The following is a 25,162-nucleotide window of genomic DNA, read 5'->3' on the forward strand; positions in this document are numbered from 1 at the left end:
GAGTGTTGTAGAAAGGAGTAGGGTGCAGTAGAGTGGGGTGGAGTAGAGTGTCAGAGTAGAGTGGAGTGGCGTAGCGTACAGTGAAGTAAATTGATATACACTGCAGTGGCATGTTGCCTAGTACAGTGGAGTGCACTAGAGTGGATAGGCATAGTGTGGAGTCAAGCAAAATGTTATACATTGTAGTGGCGTCATGTACAACACAGTGAAATGTGTCGCAGACTGTTAAAAAGTGTCTTAGAGTTGAGTAGAGTGTTGTACACTAGGGTGTAGGGGCATAGAGTGGAGCAGAGGATTGAACAGGGTAGTGTAGGATCAAAGAGAGGAGTACAGCATTGTACTGTGGCATAAAGTGTAGTAGACTCTTGTAGAGGGCAGTTGCATAGAGTGGAGTAGAGTTTGGTAGAGTGGGGCTGCGTAGAGTGGAGTGTTGTACAGTGCCATAGAGTGGGGTAAAATAAGGTACGTACTCAGGTAACCCCTAAAAACACCAGAAAAGTGCATAGCTAGGCTCCATTGTGAGCAGGATTATGAAGCAAGGGTCTGCTCGCTTTTGTCTGCTTAAACACAGAGCGAAGACACGTTGATATGATTCTTTTCAGCGAGTGTGCGAGTGAACTAGTTATATCCACAAGGGGGTATTCTGTATAGAGAGCCTGCTAGCTGAAAATCAGCCTAATGGGCCTCCCTTCCTAAGCTGTGTTTGGCCCCAGAGACCCCACCCCTATGGCCAGCAACATCAATGAAATGGGAAGAGGGTGGATAACCCCCCTCACTGAGCCAGTTAAGGACCCAGGGACCCCATCCCCAAGTGTTGAATATTAAAAAGACGAGGGGAACACATGGCCCCCCCTCCCCGAGCCACTACTGGGCCCCCGGGATCCTATCCCTCACGGCCTTTGGTTTTTATTAAGGGGAGGAGCATGCAGCTTCCCTACCCAGGTCACAACAAGCCTCATGGGCCCCAACCTCGGGTCCTTCATATATTTTAAGGTGAGGGGGCAGCTTTTAATTAAAAGTTCATTAAATATTTTTATAATAATCACTATTATTAAACACTGCATTGTGTGAATTACTGAGATTTACATTAGATGAAAAATAATTGTGAATTTAGCAGAAAGATGATACATCTGCTTTATATATATATTGATATGCTCACTCCTTGATAAATCCAATAGCCTCACTTTTTATATTTTGACTCTGACAAAATCAGTAAGTTTGCCTGAGTGTGGCCAGGACCTGTGAGACCAACTGCATGCTGCGCATGCCAGAAGGCCAAGTACAGTGGGCGGTTGGCTGCCCATGGAGGGTTTAGTGCATTGCCTGGTGGGGGTTGGTTTTAAGTATGGTAATAACTATTACTTTATGTAAAGAAAAAAGGTAAAATCACTGATGAAAAACAAAGTTTAAGGTGATATTATAGTAGGGAACTGTAATTATATATTAGTTTACATAAAATAAACCCTTAGAAATTCACTGAAAAAGCCACAGGTTAAAGGCCCGTTATAGTTTGGTGAAAATGTCACTTAAAACATACCGTTTTAAATTAATAAAACCACTGCAATTCACCAGGTATAGTTATCTCAAGTGACTGTAACTTGTGTTGTAAAGTAACTATAACTCGTGCCCCCGCCTTGCACTGATTATTACCTCACATATTACATAACTCAACACATGTTTTATGACATTACTGATAAACTCACTACAACAACTGAAATTATATCACTGATGACAAACTGTGCATGGCAGGGGCACACGTTTTTAAATTTAAAGTAAGATATTATTATAAGTGTACATATATGTTATGCAGATTTGTAAAGTGCACTATCATCCAGAGTGGTATCCTGGCGCAGAGCAGCTGTCCAGACAAGCAGAGGTTTTTGAAAAGAGATGCGATTGTTGAGGTATGCTGGGCCAGTGTTATGTAGAGTCTTGAAAACGTGGGTGAGGATTTTGAAATGTACTCGTTTGTGCATGGGGAGTTAGTGGAGCTCCTTCAGGAGTGGTGGATGTGCATTCGGCATTGGAGCTTGAGAGGGATTTTGTCTGCAAAGTTTGGAATGGATTGCAGCCATCCGGTGAGTTTTTTATTGATCCTAGCATAGAGGGTGTTCCTGTAGTCCAGCTTGCTTTTGACCTGAGCCTCTGGAGGTTTTATGGGTGCTGATTAGGAGCCATTTGAAAGCATTTCATTTTCAACGTATGGAAGCATGAGGCTGTGACAGCATTGACTTGGGCTGTCATGTTGATTTTGCAGTCGATGACGATCCCGAGGTTCTTGACGTGGGTTTTGAGGGGTGGATGTATATATTTTATGGATTGTATGCATACATGTATATATTCATTTTTCTATTATAAAAAACCCTTCCCCATACTCTGACTCAACCCAATACCTTTCTGACTACAATGGCATCCTAAACATGCTTTCCAAACTCTTCTCTCTTTCTTTCCAACTCATCCAACTAACAAGAATACATGTCAAACACTCCTAATAACTCCTTGTATATTCCCTTTACTAATCTAATTCAATTAACCGATACCTATCCTAGAGAAAATGATGAAATCTCAAGGGCATAAACTTAACACAACTAATCCTATAAGGAAAAGAAAGGGATATTACTTATCTATAACCTATTTACCTCTAACCCGGGGTTCCAGAGTAGCGTGCTACTCATCACAAACGGCTTCAATACCTCATCAAAGGTGCTTTATAAATATAATTTGCAATTACAATTGCAAGCTAATCTGGATGGCCCCAGACAGATCATGAAAGTGCATGCCTATAAATTGTACCAAAATCTCCCCCTTCACATCATCATACCCTGCACAAGCCTTTCAATGTCAAAGAATATCATAACTGTCAGAGATAAAAACCACATAAATGGCCATAAAAGAGATGAAAATTAGCTATGTGCAAAAACTTTATTACAAATAGACCCGGAACAGAAACACAGTGACAACAGCTTTGAACCTCACACCCTGTGAAACAGTGCCAACATTACAAAGTGACATTTCATTTGGGAACTAAAAGAGCATGGACACATAAACAGCTAGCACTGTGTCTGTTGTTTTTTTTTCGTTTTCATTTTATCCATTCATATTTTCTAATTTTCCTCCTGGAAGTCTTATGTCACTTTCTTCAATTTGTCTATGATTTCATTTGTATGGCTTTTCTTCCTTGTGACACTAGATTTGCTCCATTCCACCCCCCCTTCCCAAAACACTTCCAGCTGAATTCTGTAACGTCTCAGGCAATAGCTTCAACAGAAAAGACATTTTGAGGACACATATAATACCCTTGTTGACATAATCTAAAGTGGTGTAACTTTGCTCTCTCACAGTGCACTTATGAATGCACCCCCACAGTCTGTCAATCAGTAGCCTGTCCGAGGCAAACTCATCTTCTACCTTCCTTACTCGAGGGCATGTGGTTGCGTCAGCTTCTCAATTTCCACTCTGAGGAACCTGGTGTAGTCTGTATGGTCCAGACCGGTGCAAGGATTTTCAGTGCTACATATAAAAACAATAAATAAACCTGTCCCATGTAGGCAGAAAAAAGCAATAGATAGTGCTCTAAAACCGCTGTCTTACTTCAGCTTATCAAAGTGTTATCCCTATGTGTGGCCTTTGCAGACCTAATATCACAAACGTTTCCAAAAACAGCACATAAAGAGTGGTGGCAATGGAATATGCACCTTTAAGAATGACGTTTTAGTGGTTCCAATTGTGACATCTAATAAGAACATGAGATTTTTCACCTGCTAAAATGCAGGGCTAGACAGGCCTTTTATTCCACATGGCATTTCCCAAGTGGGCTGGTGCCTTTGAAGGCCTGTGTGGACACTCCAGGGCTGCCCCTGGTGCTTCTTTCAATTTTCCTAGCTCCCAGAGGTAAATTTGCAGCAGGCACGGGGAGCTTTTAAGAGAAAGAGAGGGAGGGAGAGAGGAGGATGGTAGAGAGAAAGCGATCACAGAAAGAACAACAAGAGGAGAGAAGGAATGGATGGATGGAAGGAAAGAAAGAAAGAAAGAAAGAAAGAAAGAAAGAAAGAAAGAAAGAAAGAAAGAAAGAAAGAAAGAAAGAAAGAAAGAAAGAAAGACAGAAAGAAAGAAAGAAAGAAAGACAGAAAGAAAGAAAGAAAGAAAGAAAGAAAGAGACAGTGCAATTAGACGAAGGGAGAGGGACTCAGTTATTCATCTTTGCAAAGGCTGCTTTTGGTTCCCCAGTGCGGTCCTGCCAGGCTGTATTGATGCTTTAATTTGGTATGGGAAACCGAATACACGTCAGTCCAACATAATAAGGATTAATATTATATATATATAATTGGTCCCAAACCTGAAATGGTTACTTTAAAACAAATGCACAATCTGAAGCTACAATGTGCTGTTTCTCATGACATATACACTTCAGGAAGGCCATAGAAAGCCAACACGTAGATAATTCTTAATGTTTAACTTCTCTGTTTTTTGAGTTCATTCTTATCAATTAACCAAACAGCTATACAATGCAAGCCAGCAAAGTTAGACTTTTACGACCATTTTTTTCTTTTATTTATCTTTTTTCATAATTGACATGTAATTGGAAGAGTTTATCTGGCCAAGAGAACTGAAACGGATGGCAGTCACACATAATAATATATAGATCACAAAATCAAAACAAAGCAATGAACAGAAGCTCCAAGCAAACATTTATTTGTGATAAACATTGCATTGAAATTTACTGAGCCGGTTGTATTATAAACAAACTACAATCAAAGGGCAAATTTTACCTTGGGTAGAACAACATTTTGGACATTTTTGAATGAACTGTAGTCTGCAGTTGCCACAAAACTTGTAGAACTTTCATCAAACTGAAAGGTAAATAAAAAATAAAAAAATATCACAGACCAGTTACATCTGCATCCCGCACAAATTTGTTTTTCATGCAAACGTCAACATTTTAATTGTGGGCTTCATTTGCATGTAAGAAGAAGCCGAAAACACAGTGCGTTGTACAGTATTATTAGTTTATACACTACTTACAGTTGGTCCATGGTCCTCTCTGTGCACAACAATATTGGTAAATTGGGCCACATGTACTAAGATAGTGTTCACAAAAAGTTGTTCCAATTTGTGTACCTGTTTTGTGAATTCTACAACATTTTGCGTACGACATTTGTACTAATAGGTCAGTTCACAAAATACTGAAATGCTGTGGGTCGCAGTTAGACCTATCTCATGAATGGTATTGAGAGAGGTTGAGAATTGCGACTCACTATGATTCGCTACCTTGACAGGGATGGTGGCCTGCTGGGGTCAGCAAACTACCTCGTTTGTAGTTGCTTTAAAATTACCAATCTTTTAAAAAAACAAATCTTTCTATTAAATGCAATCATTTTCTTTAAAGGAAGACAGGATGTGTTTGGAAAAAAATAGGTATTTTTTAAGAGTAGGTTACATCAAAAAGATGTTTTTTTCACCATTCACAAAGGAAACAGGGTCTCCTAAGGATCCCTTCTCATTTACAAACGGGTTACTACTACCTTTCAGTAGCTGGTAAAATATTGATGTTTCGTAACTGGATTTTTAGCTCTCAACATTAATAGATTCCATAGGAATCACTATTTGGAAGGGACACACCTAAACATACCCCTTTCAAATAAGTGATTCCTAACAGTTTCCTAAACCCATTTAGAGATTCAGTTATATGTAACCAAATTGTTAAATGGGTTTAGTTCAATCCGAAAACACATTTTTTTCTGGTAAAGAGCATGATTTACTAAAACAAAGGGTTTACGACCAGAAAAGGCATTCCTACATCTGGTCCATAGTCCTTAAGCATAGGATCGGTCATTAAGATGTCCTTTCAGAACAACCCTTAAAAACAAGTGGTCAAAAAGGACTATAGTTTCACTGATCTTGCCTTAGCACAGGTGATGGCAAAGAACTGATATATAACAGATGCATATTCTTTTCCATTTCCTTAAGAACCTTCCATGGCTGTGAATCAGCTGGAAAGGGCTCAATGTTTGCAGAACAAATTCCAGTGTATTGGAGTGTGGGTACAGCATGGCGACAGTGGCAAATGATGGTTCTCCACTTCAGGGACAACAAAATTAAGCTATGGGAATAAGAGTTAAAATCTGTGAACTATATTACAACTATGCTGATCTGGTGTGAACAGTAAGGTGGTAGACGGCTGGAGACAATAGCCCTATAGAAATATTCATAGAATAAATCGTAAAAAATGGTGTATGGATCAAAATCCTTGCAATATGCAGGCAACTTTGTAATCCCGCTTCTGATTCCATTCTGTTTGTCCCTGTGACAGAAATATGTGAAACTGCAGGAGGTGTTCCATGATAATTTGCTGTGCTTACCATGCACAGTACATGGCTCAGAAAGGCCTGGTATACACAAGAAATGTACCACTACCCATAAAGTTATTGTTAGACAAAAGATTGGTGGCAAAACAGACTGACTGTAATGCATTTTATTGTTTTGGCAGTGCTACCTCCTAATCTACCGGAGATAACTTCAATTTGATAGGAATGTCTGTTACGGTACTGCTTCAAAATAAATCAATATGGCCTTTTTCTTTGTCCTTCTTTGGTAGCCCTTGGAAATTGAAGAGACCTCTCTTAGCGAGTATGCAGTGTTTCATATTTGACCTGTTGGTGTCAGCCTCATTGTTTCTTAATAACAAGGGACTATTCTAATGTCCTCCTCCACTGACCATCCTAAGTGAATACAAATTGGTGCTTCAGTTCTTCATATTTACCCTAACTTTGGAAGATGGCCTGAAGCACAAGATCAGTTAGACCACTGATCAGAACCATAACACTTTTTCTGCTCTTCCCCTCAAAGAGCAGAATCAAACCTAGGCTATCAGACACATTGTTACTGTGCACTGATGGGAAGACTGCAATTGTACTACCCCTTAGAGGAGAGCGGCTGCTTGACCCTTGCGAGTGAGGACTAGGAGTAGTGATATGGGCCTGTCTGGATTCATTAGAATCTGCAACCAGCCGCTAACATAAGAGTCAAGGATGCGCTTGACACATTATTCAGCTGAAACTGAGGGAGAGCCTCTCAATCAATCAATCACATGTTTGTTAAGTGCGACTACTCACCCGTAAGGGTCTCAAGGCGCTGGGGAGGAGGGGTGATGCAGGTTCCAGTACATCAAGGAGGGGGTCTGTCGAAGAGCCAAGTTTTGAGGTTTCTCGTGAAGATGGGGAGTGATGTCTGTCTGAGGTGGAGCGGTAGGGCGTTCCAGGCTCTGGCCGGGGGGAACGAGAAGGAGCGGCCTCCTGATCTGGTCTTTCTGGCGTGGGAGACCACAGCGTAGGAGAGCTGGGCTGATCGTAGGGTCCTTTGGAGTACGTGGAATTTGAGTTGGCTGTTCAGGTATGCTGGTCCGGTCTTGTGGAGGGCTTTGTGTGCATGGGTGAGGATCTTGAAGGTGATTCTAGTCTCGATAGGGAGCCAGTGGAGTGTGCGCAGGTGCTGGAAGATATGGCAGTGTCTTGGCAGGTTGAGAACTAGTCTCACAGCGGTGTTCTGGATGTTTTGCAGCTTGCGGGTGAGGTTTTTGTTTATTCTGGCGTAGAGTGCATTGCTGTAGTCGAGTCTGCTGGTGATGAGGGCGTGAGTGACAGTCTTTCTGTGCTCGAGGGGGATCCATTTGAAGGTCTTGCGTAGGAGGCGGAGGGTTTGGAAACAGGAGGATGCGACGGAGTTGATCTGGCGGTGTAAGAAACTGGCTCTATATATACTGCACCAAAGTGAGGTAGAGTGTATAGAGTCCAAGGGTCTCCAGAGGTTTGGCAGAGGTTAAAGTTAGATTTAACCTTACTCTCTAAAGTGATAGCTTGGTCGAGCAGTAAGGCAGTATCAGAGGACAGTGTTAAGCATTTGATTTATACACTCAGTCAGCAAATGAATTCACACACTCAAGAACTGAACTCTAGGCCAATTGTTTTTGTATAAAAAAATATACTGTTGTTTTATTTCTAGAACCAAGCAAGCCTGGTACAGGTAAGCATATACATACTTTGCAGTAATAAATTACTTGCATGAGCACAGTTCAAAATTGCAGTATAACTTGTCCTGATTTTGGTTACAGTTTAAGTAAGCAGTTTGCAACACTTAGCTGGTATAATATGTTCAAATGAATGGGCTTTTTGAGAAAAATGCAATTAATTACTTTTCAGATTACTTTTGCTAACACAGGGCTGGATCCTAGATTCAGCACTGGGACATTTCCTGAAAACAGCTGAGTACATTCGTTTTAGTTAGAGGTACGATTTTTAAAGAATATTATTGTATTTCAAAAGTTGACACTAGGAAACCTTTTCACATAGAATCCCCAATGTTATCCTATGGGAGGAAATTCACTTTGCAGGTAGGTTACTTTAATGTTTCTTTTCTTACTCAGTGCTGGATACCCAAATTCAGCACTGGAACATCTCCTGAAAACAGTTGAGAAAATGAGTTTTGGTTGATTTTTAAGGAATATTCTGAGATTTCAAAAGTCGACACTTTTTGGGAGAAAAAGTGTCAATGTTATTCTATGAGGTAAAAGAGGTTATCGGTTTCCAGGTAGGTAATCAGTCTTTGGAGTTAGGGCTCTGGGGTTAGACTCAGGGGTCTCCCAGGGTCAGTGGTGCACTGTTTTGCACCCCCAGTGGCAGTAGGGCGGCCGTGTGCAGAGTGTTGAGGCCCAATGTTATCCTATGGAGGATAGGGGGACTCCCGTTGGGTGGTTGCTGGCAAGCAGGCCACGGGGTTGTGGGAGCAAAGCTCCTAGGGTTAAGCTCAGGGCAAGTTGGGGACCAAGTTAGCACCAAAGGGGCACCCTCAGCGGCACTGGGGCGGCCGGGTGCAGGGTGCTGCTTTGAGGTCGGATGCCCTGTTGATTTCAATGGAGATTCGCCGGAACAATGAAACACTGCAGGCTTGGGGACGAGGATCTTCCAGGAGTGACCACCACTTCGAGGTAAGTTGGGATTTTGAGGGTTGGTTAGGCACTGCTGGGTTGGGCACACAAGGCCGTGGGGTGCTGGGTGCAGGGGTGCCTTGGGACGTCGGATTTTCTTACCCGCTCTGGTGGCGGTAGGGGGGGTCCTCTGGACCGAGGCTGCAAGCGTCGTCAGGAGGCTTGAGGCAGGTCAGGTGGTCGCCGGATCTCAGGTCAGGATCGTCGGAGGGACCTCCTCGTGGTATTTGCCCACTCGAGCTTGAGACGGATTTGGAAGGTGCAGAGTGTGCGGGATTCGCGGTTCCTGGCTGGCACCAGAAGCTGCACTTCAAACACGTCCGGTGTTCACGGGAGAAACAGCTTGAAAAGTGAAGGCAGGCAGGTCCTCCGGGGTTTTTGAGGTTGCTGTCCGCTGGACACGCCGGGGTTTTGCAGGAGCAGGTTTGAGGGGAGACAGGCCTGTAGGGCTGGGGTCAAGTCAGTGGGCGTCGTCCTCTTGTTAGCTCTGCAAGGCTTCTCGTCCTTCTTCTTCTCTTCTTTTTCTTGTGGTTGCTGGATCTGAGGAAGGAAGGTTCAGGGTGCCCTCTAAATACTAAATTCAGGGGTGTTACAGGTAGGTAAAGGGCAGGGAACAATGGGTCCCTTCCCTGGAGTGGGTACGCCCCCTATTCTGCCACTCTCTAGTGGGAGAGGAGCAGGAGCCTGTCCCTGGTTGGCTGAGTCCCCCCATCCTCAAGATAGCGGGGACTTCAGGTTGTGCTTCACCTCGCCTCCCCCACCTGAGGGGTGGAGTTGGCAGAGGTGGGCACACCTCTTTTCCTCACTTGTTTTTCCCGCCAGTTCTCCCGCCCAAAGTGGGGGCTAGAACCACTGGGGAACAGTTGCTGAGAGCAGCAAATGATCTGGAGAGGCTCACAAAGGCGGCAGTCCTTTGAAGTTTCTCCTTCGTGAACCCTGCCCATCCTGGGGGAGGAGGCTTGGCACCTCGTCCAAGGGTGTGCATTGTTTCAGGCCCCCCAGAGCTGCGAGCTCTCGACCCAGGGGTCCAAAAACATGTCAGGTGGTGGCAGCCTATCCAGTCCCTCAGTCAGGTCACTAGTAGTTGGTCGAATTTCAGGGGGCATCTCTAAGATGCCCTCTGTTGTGCATTTTACATTAAACCCCACACTGGCATCAGTGTGGGTTTAATGTGCTGAGAAGTTTGATACCAAACTTAACAGTCTTCATTGTAGCCATTATGGTGCTGTGGAGTTCGTAATGACAAACTCCCAGCACCATATACTCTTAATGGCAGAACTGCACTTACAGTGCCCAGGAATGTACATGGGCACTGTAGGGATACAGGGCTTATGCACCTGTACCCTCACCACTGGCATAGGGCACCCAGCTAGAGGGGTGACTGATGTATACCAGGGCAGTGGTTTGTGGGCATGGCACACAGGGATGTGTGCCATGTCGACTCTACACTTTGTTCTGCACCAAGGCACTCAGTCTGCAAAGGCAATGTGTGAGTGTCAGGGTACAGGGCCTCTGAGGGTGGCACAGTGCCTTCTCTGGTCACAGTGCTCTGGGTACCTGTGGTACCATTTACCAGGGGCTGACATGTGGCCAGAGATGCCAATTGGGTTTGTTTTTGGAGAACGAACACAGGCCCTGGGAACCTGAATGGCAGGGACCCAGGGCACACCAAAAATAAGTGCCTCAGTACTATGGCAAAAAGTGTGTGGGAGGGGGTTACTGCTACAGAAACTCACTTTACTACAGGCGGTCCATTTTGAGCTCGGAGTCCAGGATGATTCCAAGGTTGCGTGTGTGGTCTGTGGGAGTGGATGGGCTTCCGAGGGCAGGGGGCCACCAAGTGTCCTTCCAGGCATCGGGATGTGGGCCCATGATGAGTACTTCTGTTTTGTCGGTGTTGAGTTGTAGGCAGCTGCTTTTCATTCACTTGGCGACAGCTTCCATGCCTTCTTGAAAGTTGTGTTTGGCGTTGGATAGGGAGAGGATGAGTTGGGTGTCATCTGCGTATGAAACAATGTTGAGTCCGTGGGTTCTGACGATGTGGAAGAGCGAAGCCATGTAGAAGTTGAAAACCGTGGGGCTGACGGAGGACCCATGGGGGACTCCGCAGGTGGTTGGTGTAGGGTCCGAAAGGAAAGGAAGGAGTCTGACCCGCTGTGTTCTGCCGGAGAGGAAGGAGTGGATCCAGTCGAGGGCCGTGTCCTGGATCCCTGCGTTGTGGAGTCTGCGTGTTAGGGTGTGGTGGGAGACCGTGTCGAAGGCCGCTGAGAGGTCGAGGAGGATGAGGGCTACTGTTTCTCCTTTGTCCAGTAAACTGGCTCTGTACTCTTGATCCTCCCTCTTTTAGGGAGCCTCTATCTCCCTGCTGTGTATGAGGTAATACAGGTTCTTCACTTTCACCATAGTTTGTATGGTAATTGTAGTTGCATTTATATAGGGCTTCCTACCCCAGACAAGGCGTCGAAGCGCTTTTCGGCAAGTAGCACGCTAGTCCGGGACCCAAAAATGATTAGTGGTGAATTAGTATAGGGAAATATGAAATTGATTTGAGCGGTAGACATGTGAGTCTGTTAGGAGGATTGTAAAGGATAGTGGAGGGATAGAAGAGGGAAGGGTCTAGGAAGTGTTTATTTGGAGATCATAGCAGTAGTAGGTGGTTTGGGATGAGTAAAGGGGCGGTGGAGGGGGAAGTGTCAGAGGGAAGGGTTTAGAAAGCCTTGTTTAGGAGATATGAATAGTAAAAGAGGTTTGAGATGATGCAAGGAGGGGTAGAGGAGGGAAGAGTCTAGAAAGGGTTATTTTGGGATCATAGTAGTAGAATGGGGTTTGGGATGAGTCAGAGAGTGGGGGTAGAGGAAATATTGAGAGAGGTATAGGGTGAGAAATAGGGTAGTGCATTGGAGAGAGTAGAAGAATGGGATTTGGGATGAGTCAGAGAGTGGCGGTAGAGAATATATAGAGAGATGTATAGGAGGAGATATACGGTAGTGCATTGGAGATGCTGACTTAGGAGTAAAGTAACAAATATAGAGATACATAAGTACATGGAAGGTATATATGTATTAGGAACAGGGCCGGCTTTAGTGCTGGAGTCTTGCTGGTGAAGCCTGATTGTCCTTAATCCGGATATAGTGAAACCATCTCTTTGAACTTAATAATTTTGAAGATATTGCAGTTACAAAGTATGGGAGTAACTTTACTTAAAATTGTGGTTGCTAAGGATAATCCCAACCCCTTCCAGTAATTTAAGTGATATGGTTCTCCCAACGTTTGGTGCCCCGGGGGTCAATTTTGAGTGCTACACTCCTTCCACCACCAATGAGAGCATTATTTGACACTGATATTGGGACCAATCTGAACCTTAATTGTTTTTTCTTGAACTGCATTCAGAAGTTATAGTGTAACCTCAAAACATGCAAATACTTTTTTTAGGGGATCATCCTTTTAACTGCCCCACATTACCTACTCATAAGTAAAGACCTATTCTTTTTAGAAGCAATAGCTTATAAGACATTGGGATTTTTTGAGAGTGCCTAATATGACAAACTAACTGAGTTACAAACCAACTCTCACCTCCTGTAGCAAGCACTCATTGCTCACGCTAGATACACTTACACAATCAAATGTAAGCAGGAGTAAATTGATTATTAAACTGAGAATTCTTTGCATTTACAGCCTTGGAACACACAAGGTAACGTTCATTAGTCACCATAAAAAGCACCAGGTAGCCACTCGCTGCACTACGGCCTGTAAAAAAAGGCTCTACAACGGTTATAGAAGGCTGGCTCTTTTTCTACTCAGCATTCCCTTTGGAGAATGATGGGTAAAAAATGCAGTGATGACTGTCAATGTAATGGTTTGTTTTGCTGATGACTGGTCAAATCCAGGTATAGAAAGTAATTTTTATGTTTGAGAATGTTGGGTCTTGGTGACTGGGCGACCAACGAAACATGGGAGGAGATGGTTTAGTAGATGAGGTTAGTGATGACTTAGTATTGAGGAAAAATATGTCTAATTTGGAGCTGTGGAGAAATTGTCAGTACATATACGGGCACAAAATGTAGAAGTCACACTATTTATAAAGAAAGCAGGGCAGGTAAAAGTTAAGCAATCCGAAAAGATTTGATGCGTGATGCACACCACACATGCACAAGAAACTGAGTATTGAGCTAAAATAAAACTATCCAAACATATGCCAGACAGCACCCTGCACAAATGTGCTAGAGTAGTGTTGGAAGTTAATATAGCAATTTTTGTTAACATGCCAGGAACACATAAGACAACAGATAAAAATACACAAATTAGAAAAAAAGCAGTTTACACCAAACAGTTTCAGAACTGTATTCCAAAATTATGTGTTCATTTTGATTTTAGATCTTAAATTACCAGCCACTTTAGAGAGGGAAAGAGAGCCAGAGAGAGCCAGAGAGATAAAGGCAGAATGAAAGACCGTGTGTAAGTTATGCTTTGAGCAGTCACCCATATGTTGTTAATAAACATTAAAATCACCAGCTTACCACGTATAAATGTGAACATTTAAAATTTCCTGTCTCAAGTCTGAAGGTAAGAAACATTAACTGAAGCCTAAATATATCTTCGTCAATTCATATTTTATTAATGATTGCAGTTTTAAGAATGGGGCTTAGGTTGTTGCCTGTAAGTAGGACATGTTTCAACAATGATAGTGTGCCCAAGAGGAAATAGAATTGGTTCATTTAAATAGAAATCACATTTCAAGAATGCTTCAAGCATAAATTATAGTAGCTTAAACAGATGATTAGTTATAAAACATAAATGTTGCATTTAAATGTATCCATTGTAACGTCCAGCCATCCCAGGTACTTGACAATAACCACGCCAAACACAGAGAATAATTGTACACGTCTTTATTCTGTTGCATGTCATGCCAAGCCTGCCTTCGACACATCTCTCCAATGCTTACGTCACAGGCCTATGGTGTACAGTGGGAACCAAAAGAGTTCCATTGTTCTATTATTTACAAGGCACTACAACTCCTGCTTTGTTAAATTAAAAGTTATAACTTTTCAAAATAGATAAGTGCATAAATAAATACATAAAATAAATACATGAATAAATACACAGATAATCATAGAAATACAGGCAATTACAATTCTTCCATTAAGCGTCGAGGCACCTGAATCACATGTCCTGATAGGATCACTTGAAACCGGGAACTGGCAGTCGAAGTGTCAGTGATCTTCATTGGTGATGTGTAAATATCAGCAGACAATGTCATCAACCATCTGTCGGGACCCAGTTTCTACATTGACTTCGATGTTTGGTGAGTGATGAGCCACATGTCGAAAGTGACAGGAATCTCTCCTAAGGGACTTTCCAGAATGCTGAGCCGTCACCATGTGTCCTTAGGTATTAGTGATGGTAAAGGGTTCAGCCTTAAAAGGAGCATCAGACTTTCTTTTTGTGTGCTGTCTGACAAGCACTCTATCTCCTCTTGGAAAGGTGACATCTTTAACATGACGTTGTCTTTCAGCATATATTTTCATTTTCTGTTTGCAAAAAAGCCAGAAGCATGAAAATTTTCCTCATTCTTGGATCTGAGGTTAGTCCATTGGGGCAGCTTGGTCGTCATCGCTCTTCCAAACATAAGAGTTGCAGGGCTTTCCCCTGTCGTTTAGTGAGGGGTTGAACGGTAAGCTCGAAGAGTAGTGTTCAAAACAACTTTGAGGCCAAGCTTCTCCAGTGCAGCACCCTGAACACCTTTCTTTTAAGTAATCATGAACCGTTCTACCAGGCCATTGGCCTAGGGCCAAAGAGGAGTGAGTTTTTGATGCTTTAGAATGAGGTGATTTAGAAAGCCTTAGAGTTCTCGACTATTAAAAGGTAGGCGGTCGTCAGATTTTAAGATTGTAGGTCCACCCCATGTCTCAAAGATGCCATCAAACTTTTGAATAACCTTATCATGTGTAGTGGATGAAAGGTCTTCTACTAGTCGAAAACGGGAGTATTCATAAACAATAACTAGAAGATGATGTCCATTCTCAAGAGGACCAAAGAAATAAATAGCAATTTTCTCTCAAGCATAATGTTGCAATTCGGACACGTTCAAAGGATGCTGAATAACTTGAGATGAAAGATAGTTGCATATGTTGAAAGTCTTCAACTCTTTTTTTACCCTTTTCGTCGAGATATGGAATCCAGACTATCAAGGAGAGCTCTCTTAGTGGCAACTATTCCTCGATGTCCCTCATGGGCAACATCAATTGATTGTCGGAGAGTCTCGAGAATAACAATTTGTGTACCTCGCGGGAAGAGTCACTGAATGTTTGCTCTTACATTTTTTAACTTTGCATACTCACTGGCATTAGTGAGAGGTTCAGAGTGCTGGTTCCACAACTGGTGAATAATAATGTCTTTCAACTTTAACATGTCACTATCTCATCTTGTGGCAGTGACAATTATTGCTAAAGACACGGCTGCTGGTGTACTCAGTCTCACACAAAAAATTAATGTAAGCCTCCGCTGTCTCAGATGGGGTACCAAGGCATTGGTAAATAATCAGCAGGATTCTGATCTTTCCATGGACGATGAAGAATCGTATAGTTGTATTCTTGTAACCTCAAACCCTAACGTACAATTCTAGGGGGCATTTTGGCTTTGGAATCACCGAATATCGCCAGCAGTGCTTGATGATCAGTCACTACTGTGAAGGACTTTCCGTACAGAAACACATGAAAATATTCGCAAGCTCAGACCTCTACCAAAGTTTCTATTCCAGGTTGCAAGTAAGCACGTTCTGTTTCGGACAGGCTTTACTGGCGTATGCCACAATGTGTCTGCGGGCATTGGGTTGTCTGTTGTGCTATGCAAGGATTGCGCCTCACCTGACAGGGCTAGCGTCAACTACAACCTCTGCGTGAAGTTTGGGATTAAAGTAGGCCATTTCAGTGGCACTCTCAATATCTTGCCTGATCCTTAGAAATCTCTTCTCACATTCTCGTGACCAATTAAAGCGCCTATTCTTTTTTATTAGCTCTTGTAATGGTGCACTGACTGTAGCAAAGTATTGTGTGTATCTATACCAGTAAGTGGCCATTTCAATAAATGATCGTAACATAGAAACGTCTCGTGGGGGATTTGCAGTAGACAACGCTTGCACTTTAGCTAGATGAGGTTTCATACCCCCATTAGAAAAGACATGACCAAAGAATTTCAAGTTTTTCTTTTTGGAATTTACATTTGTCAGCATTTAGAGTTAAACCTGCATCATTCAGCAAATGACATACTTGCATGAGAGCTTAGTCATGCTCTCTCTATGTAGCTCTAAAAACCAATATATCATCACTATATTTAAGTAGATTTACTACAGGGTGTATGATACGTCGAATGACGCCATGGAAAAGTTTGGCAGCAGAGGATATACGAAAATTCAATTGCTTGAAGTAAAACAACTCAATATGCATAGAAAATATTGTAATGTACCTCAATTTATCTTCACACTCCAATTGGTGATATCCTTTATTTAAGTCCAGCTCAGAGAAGAACTTCACACCAATCAATTGAGTTATCATATGAGCAATGTGCGGACCAGGATGTCTCTCTGACTCAATTGCCTTGCTGGCCTGACGCATGTCAACGCATATGCATACAGCTCCTTCACTGTCTCTTTTAGACACTATGACAGCTTGGAAACCCATGGTGTAGGACCAGTGGAGCAATTGAATTTTGTCATGTTTAAGCACCAAATTAAGTTCCTTTTTGACAGCTTCTTGCAGGTGAAACGCAACTCATCTGTGTCTTTGAGCAACAGGACGAACATTCTCATTTATTTGCAACTTTGCTTTCATTGGTTTGAGTTTTCCGAACCCATTAAATAATGAGGATAATCGACTTACAATTTCACAATGAGCATTCCTATAGTAATTCACTGATATCAGTCCAATATCAGCAGCAGTGTTGAAACTCAGCAAACAGGCACTTGAAGCTGTTCCTTGATGCACAAGAATAGGCGCCTGTACCACACTTTTCTTATGTTTAATCGTGGTACAAACGAACCCTTACTCTTTAAGACCATTGAGGCAGCCCGTGTGTATACTTTAGTCTTTTACTTCGTAAGCTGTGGTAATGGACTAAATTCTTAATACTTCTCCTCAGGCATGATATTTATAAATGCACCGCTATCAATTATGAATGGAGTTGAACACCTAATTATCATTAGAGTGAACTTCGGACAATGTTTGAATGTCTGTGATGGTTTTTCATGTCGCTGTTTCTTCACCTTGGATTTTTCCACATGTGCATACCTTTTTGAAGTAAACATCAACATTGCACAACAGTCATTGTCACTTTCACTAGAAACTGATATGAAAGAACTATATTTTGATGATTTTGATGATAATCGACTTCGTTTGAAGTCGATTTGCCTCAGTTAGTGTGACTGCTTGGCCTTGTGAGAGCATGTCGAACGTCACTGAGTTAGTGTTCAGTCAGTCATTTTGTGTTCACACTGTGACGCACGTACTTTCCTCTTTGCATTGCAAGTCGTCACAAAATGGTTTGCTTTATCACAGAAGAAGCATATTTGTCCTATGGCGGGACGCTTACTATCGGGTGGAAACAACAGTCCACATCGGTTACACCTTTTCTTATTCTGTGTAGACATCGCCTTGTGTCCCTCAGATTTGTACTTTGGCTTACTTTTCATGCTTATGACTGACGCACTCTGATAGCTTGATGATTAGAAGGCTCTTCAGCACGTGCAGCCTTGAGAAGTTGTTCTAAGCTCAGTGTTTTATTCAGCTTTCGTTGTCGAAAGGAATCTGACAAACATCCATTGATTACTCTGTGGTGGGTAGCTTCCTCATCGTTAAACTCATTGAACTTACAGTGGCACACCTGAACACCGAGTCTCACAACAAACTCATGGACGGTTTCACCTGGTTACTGGCATTCTTGACTGAATGCCACTGTATTAAGTTTGTCATTCAATGCTGTCTGTTTTAAGTTGATCGTACATCACCACTTTCGTCTAGTATCTTTTTCATGGTTTCTTTCACTCATTCACTAGTCACGTTTCTCAGATTCTTTATAATTTTTTAATCATCTTTGTCATCTATGAAATCTTCAAAAATCTCTTTCCATGCAGTCCATCTATTGCCAATTTTGTGTTTTTTTGGCAGTATCCAATGCAGATGGCAGTTTTAAGAATGCAGCAGCTGTATAAACATTGGTGAACAGTAGTGGTCTCTCAGGCATTTCTTAGGGAACTGAATCAGGCAGAGCCTCTCCAGAGCATTGTGACATGCTGGCTTTGGGGTCAGCTTTAACAACTCTCACAGCTTGGATTGCACCTTGGCCCTCTATCGGAGCTCTTCGCTAGATGGTGGTCTAGGAAGTTGTTCTGAGCCTCTTCCCAGCAGCCTTGGTGGTGGGCCAGTTCGTTTGGGGACAACTTCGCTAGTACAACCCCGACCACCTTCTTGGGGTCACTCCGCAGCACGTTGTGCACGATGAGTTGGAGGTGGTTTCTGTAAGTATATCAACTTTATATGCTATTTGTCCATGAAAGTACATAACGCTATGATATATTTTTCTTAACTTTATTTTCCATTTCCAAAAAACAAATATATCACAATTCACATTTGTTATGTGCTAACGCTATGATATTTGGTTGGCTTTGCGCTTAAAAGTCTCTTCACAAACACCTGGTTAATCTCCATTTCATAGCACATGAATTTAAGTTTGACTTGTACTGAACTATAACTGTGCGCTGTTTTCATAACCTGGTTGCATCTGCCTTTAGTGTTCCTACTCTGTATAGCATACGGAATTAGTTTGCTTAATGGCACAGTACCTTTATTCGCGGCTATTTAATTCAGTTTCTGGTCACCGACACGTAGACTTTCAATGTGGCTTTCTTTTCTTTAAGTGTTTTGTACACACTGGCGTTGCGCTGAGACTCCAGCGGTGCCAGTGTTGATTCTGCACTTCGGCTGCGGCACATGTGGCCCTCACGAGTACTTTGCTGGACCATGGCAAACACTCTGGAAAAGCGCTTTCAATATATGGGCTTTGTATAACCTATCTCGTAGCCAGTTGTAGTGTCGCCCCAGCCCAGGCACTCGCCAATAACCCCGCAACACATGGAGAGTAGTTGTACACGTCTTTATTAAGCTAGGTGTAATTCAGAACTCAACATTCTAAGCCTGCCTTCAACCCATGTCTTGAATGCTTATGTCACAGACCTTAAGTGTACAGTGGAAACCAAAAGAGTTCCAGCATTCTTTTATTTAAAAGACACCACATCTATGTGGGTCAGAAGTGAATGAGGGCACTGTCATTAAGAAAGGCAGAATAAAACATCAGACTCATAAGTGTTCTCTATATCTGAATGAAGATATTGGTTTCTTAATGACAATCAACTGAATAACTTTCCTACATCCAGTACTTGAAAATAGCCTCATTAACCAGCACAATGTAATGATGCTCACAGTCTTCAGGACCCTTTATATTTTAGGCAATGACCTTAATGACTTTATGTGGTTAAGCAACAATAAGGGTTATATACAATGAGCTGAACCGCACCATAGTGTAGAGCAAGCATATAAATGTGGGAGTCAGCCATGGCTGTTACAGCAACAATCAACTGATTAAGGACTACGTAAAGCAGTATTTTGTCAGTAGTATAGATCAATTGTTCTAGGGCTTAAGGCTACAAGTAGACGCCAATGGCATTCTTGCACAATTTACCTCCTGATTTGGGAATGTCGTGGAAATAGATGCTGAAGGCTCGGTTGATTTCATAGGACAAACAGCCATCTGATCCAAGGCATCCTTATTTCTGTAAAATAAATGTGCAACATTAGCTTCCTAGTCACCCAGTACTTAATAGAATACACTCAAAAGTCGGCTAGACAACCAGAAACCAATAAAAATACCATTCTTACTTTATTTACCAGATAAGTGGCAATAAGGCAAAATGAAAAGTGGTGAGACAAGAAAAATGCACATACTGGATAACTCAAATGTTTTCCTGCACTAAAAAGTGAAGTATGGCATTTTGCCTACGTGGGCAAATAGAGAGCACTCAATACAGATTTATGTTGCTTCCTTCAACTAAGCAGCCAGCTTAATATGGGGTCTTTCTTTTTCAGTGATTGTTGTGATGCTTGCAATATTGTTTGACATAAAAGTATATGTATTTAGAATTTTCTTCCATTACTGACTTAATATTAAAACACAGATAAAGCTCTTGCAGGATGTTGAGTCACACATACAGCTGAAATTACTACATCCCAGAACCTCTGTTGTCTGACAATTATGGATAGCAGAGTTTGTGGCACGTATGTACACACAGCCAATCAGATTGGAAGACAAATATTCTGTTAGTTGTGGGATAGTCTAGTAATCTTGGACTGGGTCGGGTGACTCTTCATTGGGTTGGATTAGGAACCACTTGCCAAATCTTTTACTGATTGTATGCCTGAAGCAGAAACACTGGGTCTTTAATGAGTGGATGTTTCTGCCTGTCCATTTCATCACATGGACTCTAAATCAGAGATTTGCTTAAAGAGAGACTACTTGATTTTTTTTGTTTTTACTCTTGCAGGATGTTGAGTCACACATACAGCTGAAAATGACTACATCCTAGAATTTCTGTTGTGTGACAATTATGGATAGCAGAGTTTGTGGCACGTATGTACACACAGCCAATCAGTTTAGAAGAGAAATATTCTGTTAGTCATGGGATAGTCTAGTAATCTTTTTTTAACAAAAAAAAATTATTTGAGTTTTATATAGCGCTGGCTAGACCCGGAGGTATCAGAGCACTTTACACGAGGAACGTTGAGCTACAAGTTACATCTGTTACAAGAGCATAGATTAAACATAGGACAGAAAAGCAATGTTATGGTAGTTCATGGGTGGGAGGGGAGACAAAAACAGGGAGACGGGGTGTAACTGTGCCCAATGACCAGCTGGGTAGGTGACGGCAGAGGGGGTCAACCAGGGCCGATCTCCTCTATAGCTGTCAAGGCAGCTCCACCGGGCATCAGCCAAATTGCTCGGACTCCGCTGTCAGGACAGTGATCAGGGTTTATCTGAAAAAGGTCAAGTTCATACGGGGAGTAGGAGAGATGAGAGCCGCAGTCAGATTAGAAACCAGGTGTGGATGGGAGTTAATGTTTTGATGTTATCAAGGCGCAGTCCAACCGGGGGCTCGATGTCCGGTAGTGGCAGCCGCCAGAGAGCCGGAGAGGCTGTGGGCAGAACCGATTTAAAAGGCGAAGGCACCTTCTTAAGGTCAGGCGTTGTCCAGGCCCGTCCTTGCAGATGATACCCAGGTCACAAAAAGCCCCCAGAATAGAGCGCCATCACAAGGGGGTATCAGCTCGAGAGCCCCTACTGCTAGGTTTTGGAGTGCCCCAAAGCCTCAGGAGCACTCCGCGGTGGTAATCAGGGCTGTCCCCAGCCGCCATCTTGAGGTCAGGCACTTCCCTGAGAGGGCTTCTCGGTGAGAAAATCGGCCTCAAACAAAGTTCCCAGGTCAGATCACTGAGTCAGGTGGGATTCCCTATACAGCCACTGTTGCTCCGGAACAGAGGAGCTCCGGAGCCACGCTCACCTCGCCGGGGCTGTGTCAATCACTGCGGCGGTAGTCCTCCCGGGGCAATCATCACGTCTGAGGCTTCTGCGAGGGCCCAGAGGGAGACCACAAAACACCGTGCAATCACCCTGGCAGCGAAACGAGTCCGGTTTAGATTTCCGGTTTCGACGTGTCAGTATCGATGTCACTTGGGGTGATACGGACGCGGCCAGTACCGGAGCTACGGCAAGCGCAGTCAGGTGAAGATCACCCCTGGAGTTCAGCGGGGAATGCCCTATCTGGAAGTTTAAAGGGCCATTTCAAGTTGCAGTGTGAAACCAGAGGGGATTGAAATTGCTCTCGGCCCGGCTGATGTCGAGTTAATAATCTGCCAGCGCCATTTTGCACATCTGGTCCCGAAGTTTACAGGGGCCAATATCAGGTAAAAAACGTTGAATAAACACAGCGGTTTTCATCTGCAACACAGCTGCTGGTATTTTGGTCGCCGAACATTCGTTTTTAGAGGAGCTTAGTTTTGAATAAGTAGCCTTTTAGTGTTGCGGTCCTCGGAGTCTTCACAGATCTGTAGCTCCGAGCGGCCACTTCGCCTACTCCTCCTCCTCCTCTGAATCTTAGACTGGGTCGGGTGACTCTTCATTAGGTTGGATTAGGAACCACTTGCCAATTCTTTCACTGGTTGTATGTCTGAAACAGCAACACTAGATCTTTAAAGAGTGAATGCTTCTGCCTGTCAATTTCATCACATTGACTCTAAATCAGAGATTTGTTTAAAGAGAGACTACTTGATTTTTTATTTTACTCTGCTCCTCAGGTTTGACATTTTTAACATGCTGCTCTGTGAGTCTTTGTAGCCTTTGTTTACTAGAGCCATCATCAATACAAAGCCCCAACATGTTTTCAGGGTTAAATAGAACAATCCATCATTCAGGGATTTGCAAGCGCGCTGAGGGACTCAAGGTGCTGAGGGGGGGGGGGGGGGGGGAAGAGGTTGGTCTGTTTAGCCGAAGAGCCAGTTCTTGAGGGTCTTCCTGAAGGTGTTCAGGGAGGGGTTGCGTCTGATGTCTGCTGGTAGCTCGTTCCAGGTCTTGGCTGCAATGTGAGAGGAGGATCTTCCGCCTGCTCTGGCTCTGTGGATGCGGCCAGTGTGAGGTTGGAAGATCAGAGGTTTCTTTTGGGTTCGTGGAAGTTGATTCTGTCGTTCAGGTATTTGGGTCCGTTGTTGTGTAGGCATTTGTAGGCATGAGTGAGGAATTTGAAAGTGACTCTTTTCTCCACGGGGAGCCAGTGGAGACTTCGTAGGTGTAGGCTGATGTGTTTGTGTCGGGGGATGCAGAGGACGAGTCTGGCGGCAGTGTTCTGTATTGTCTGGAGTTTGCAGAGTAGGGACTTGTTGATACCGGCGTAGAGTGCATTTCCATAGTCCAGTCAGCTGGTGTGAGAAAGTGGCTCTGTATATACTGTTCCTTAATTGGTACAGGGTGTACAGAGTCCATAGACCCCAAGGGTTTAACAGAGGTTAAAGTTAGATATAACCTTACTCTCTAAAGTGGTAGCTTGGTCGAGCAGTAAGGCAGTATCAGAGGACAGTGTAAAGCATTTGTTGTACACACTCAGTCAGCAAATGGTTCCACACACTCAATAACTGAACTCTAGGCCAATGGTTTATATATAAAAAATATATGCTTGTTTTATTTTAGAACCAACACTTGGAATTAAAATATACTTTCTCGACAGGAGATGTTTCATATAAATACTTTTCTATATGCAATAGGCTTTAGTAAACAGTTACAGGTAGTTGCAGTAGGCAACTCTATTTCTAAACACAACACTACATTGAGCTCAATGATAAATTCAAATTATTTGCAACAGATTACTTTTTAGATTACTTTTGTAATTCCAGGACTGGATCCTAGATTCAGTCCTGGGTTAGTTCTCAGAATCAAGTGAGAAAACAATCAATGATTCCCTATGGAAGAAAATGCAGGTTACAGGTACGGTACGCTCTCGTAACTTTTGTAATCCAGTACTGGTGCCTAGACTCAGTACTCGGACCTTTATCCAAAACAGGTAAGTAATTACGTTTTCAGATATTATACGATTTTTGAAGAATATTTAAAGTTTGCAGAAATCGACACTTAGAAGAAATTTCACAGAAAAACAGACAATGGTTTCCTATGGAAGAAAATTGGGTTAAGGGTAAGTACAGTTGTAGAGATTTTGCTGGGCACCATGATCCAGCACTGGGAGTTCACCTAGGAACAGGTGAGTAAATTTGTTTTTGTCACTCGGCTGATTTTTGGTGAATATTTGAAGATTTGAAAAGTCCACACTTAGAAGAAATTTCAGGAAAAAGTCAGTCAATGTTACCCTATGAGGAAAATAGAGTTTGCGGTTCAAGGGTAAGTACTCCACTGGCATAGTTGAGGTTTTGGGCACAGACTCAGGGGTCTCCCAGGGTCAGGTAGGTACAGTTGGTTCACCCTCAGCGGCTCTAGGGCGGCCGGGTGCAGAGAGAGTTAGGCCCAATGCTATGCTATGAGGGATAGGGGGGCCTTGTTTGGTGGCTGCTGACTGGCAAGCCACGCGGCTGTGGGAGCTGGGCTCCTGGTCACTTACTCAGGGCAAGTGGGGAAGTAGGAAGGAATAGAGTTTTCACTGCCAGGGCCCCTCGGGCGGCTGGGTGCAGAGTGCTTTTGAGCCTTCGGGCGCTCAATGGATATCAATGGGAAATCTCCGGTTAGGAAAAAGACTGCAAGCTCGGGGACGAGGACTCTTCAGGTGCCACCACCACTTCGGGAGGTAAGTTGGGTAGTTGGAGGATAGGTAGGTACCCCGGGATTGGACACAGAGGGCCGTGGGGCGCCGGGTGCAGGGGTGCCTTTTGGTGTCGGAAAGTCTTACCCTCTGTTGATCGCGGTTGGGGTGGCACACTGTTCTGAGGCTGCAGGCTTCGTCAGGATTGTCGAGGGGGGTCCTTGGGTGCCGGACTCGGGGTCACAGTCGCCGTGGGGTCGTCCTCCTGGGTTTAGTTCACTCCGGCATGGGCCAGGTTTGGCTGGTGCAGAGTGTGCTGTGTTCGCGGTTCCGGGCTGCTGCCAGGGGTTAGAGATAGGTTTCGAGTAGAGCCTCTACTCATGGGAGTCCCAGGGGCTTAGAGCCAAAAGGTAGCCAGGTCCACCGGGTTTGGTGAGGTTGCTGGCCACAAGAGATGCCGCGCTGGAGCAGGAGCGGGTTCGAGGGTCGACAGGCCGGTAGGGCTGGGGCCAAAGCAGTTGGTGTCTTCCTCTTTTTAGCAGCTGCAGGGCAGGTCTTTGTTCTTCTTGCTCTTCTTGTAGTTTCGAATCTGGGATCTGGGGAAGGAAGGTTCAGGGTGACCCTAATAATAGATTTAGGGGCGTTACAGGTAGGTGAAGGGCAGGGGCCAATGGGTCCCTGTCCTGGGGTGGGTACACCCCCTATCCTGCCTCTCTCCTGTGGGAGGGGGGCAGGAGCCTAGTCCTGATTGGGCAGGGCTTCCCATCTTCAAGATGGGAGAGCCCGGAGATGTGCTTCACCTCGCCTCCCCCACCTGAGGGGTGGGGTTGGCAGGCTGGCACATC

The 25,162-nt window shown here is 43.7% G+C and overlaps 1 protein-coding gene across 1 annotated transcript in view; it reads right to left on the reverse strand.

The window, feature by feature from the left end:
- Positions 1-25,162, reverse strand: part of MPDZ (multiple PDZ domain crumbs cell polarity complex component) — a 798,673-nt gene that overhangs the window by 270,868 nt on the left and 502,643 nt on the right. The window contains exons 34-35 of the mRNA XM_085633687.1: positions 19,709-19,799; positions 4,770-4,850 (exon numbers count right to left, since the gene is read on the reverse strand). Of these exons, the coding sequence (XP_085489813.1) occupies positions 4,770-4,850; positions 19,709-19,799 (172 nt within the window). The remainder of the gene's footprint in view (positions 1-4,769; positions 4,851-19,708; positions 19,800-25,162) is intronic.

The sequence above is a fragment of the Triturus cristatus genome, chromosome 2_1 (assembly GCF_964204655.1).
Source record: "Triturus cristatus chromosome 2_1, aTriCri1.1, whole genome shotgun sequence".
Lineage (NCBI taxonomy): Eukaryota > Metazoa > Chordata > Amphibia > Caudata > Salamandridae > Triturus > Triturus cristatus.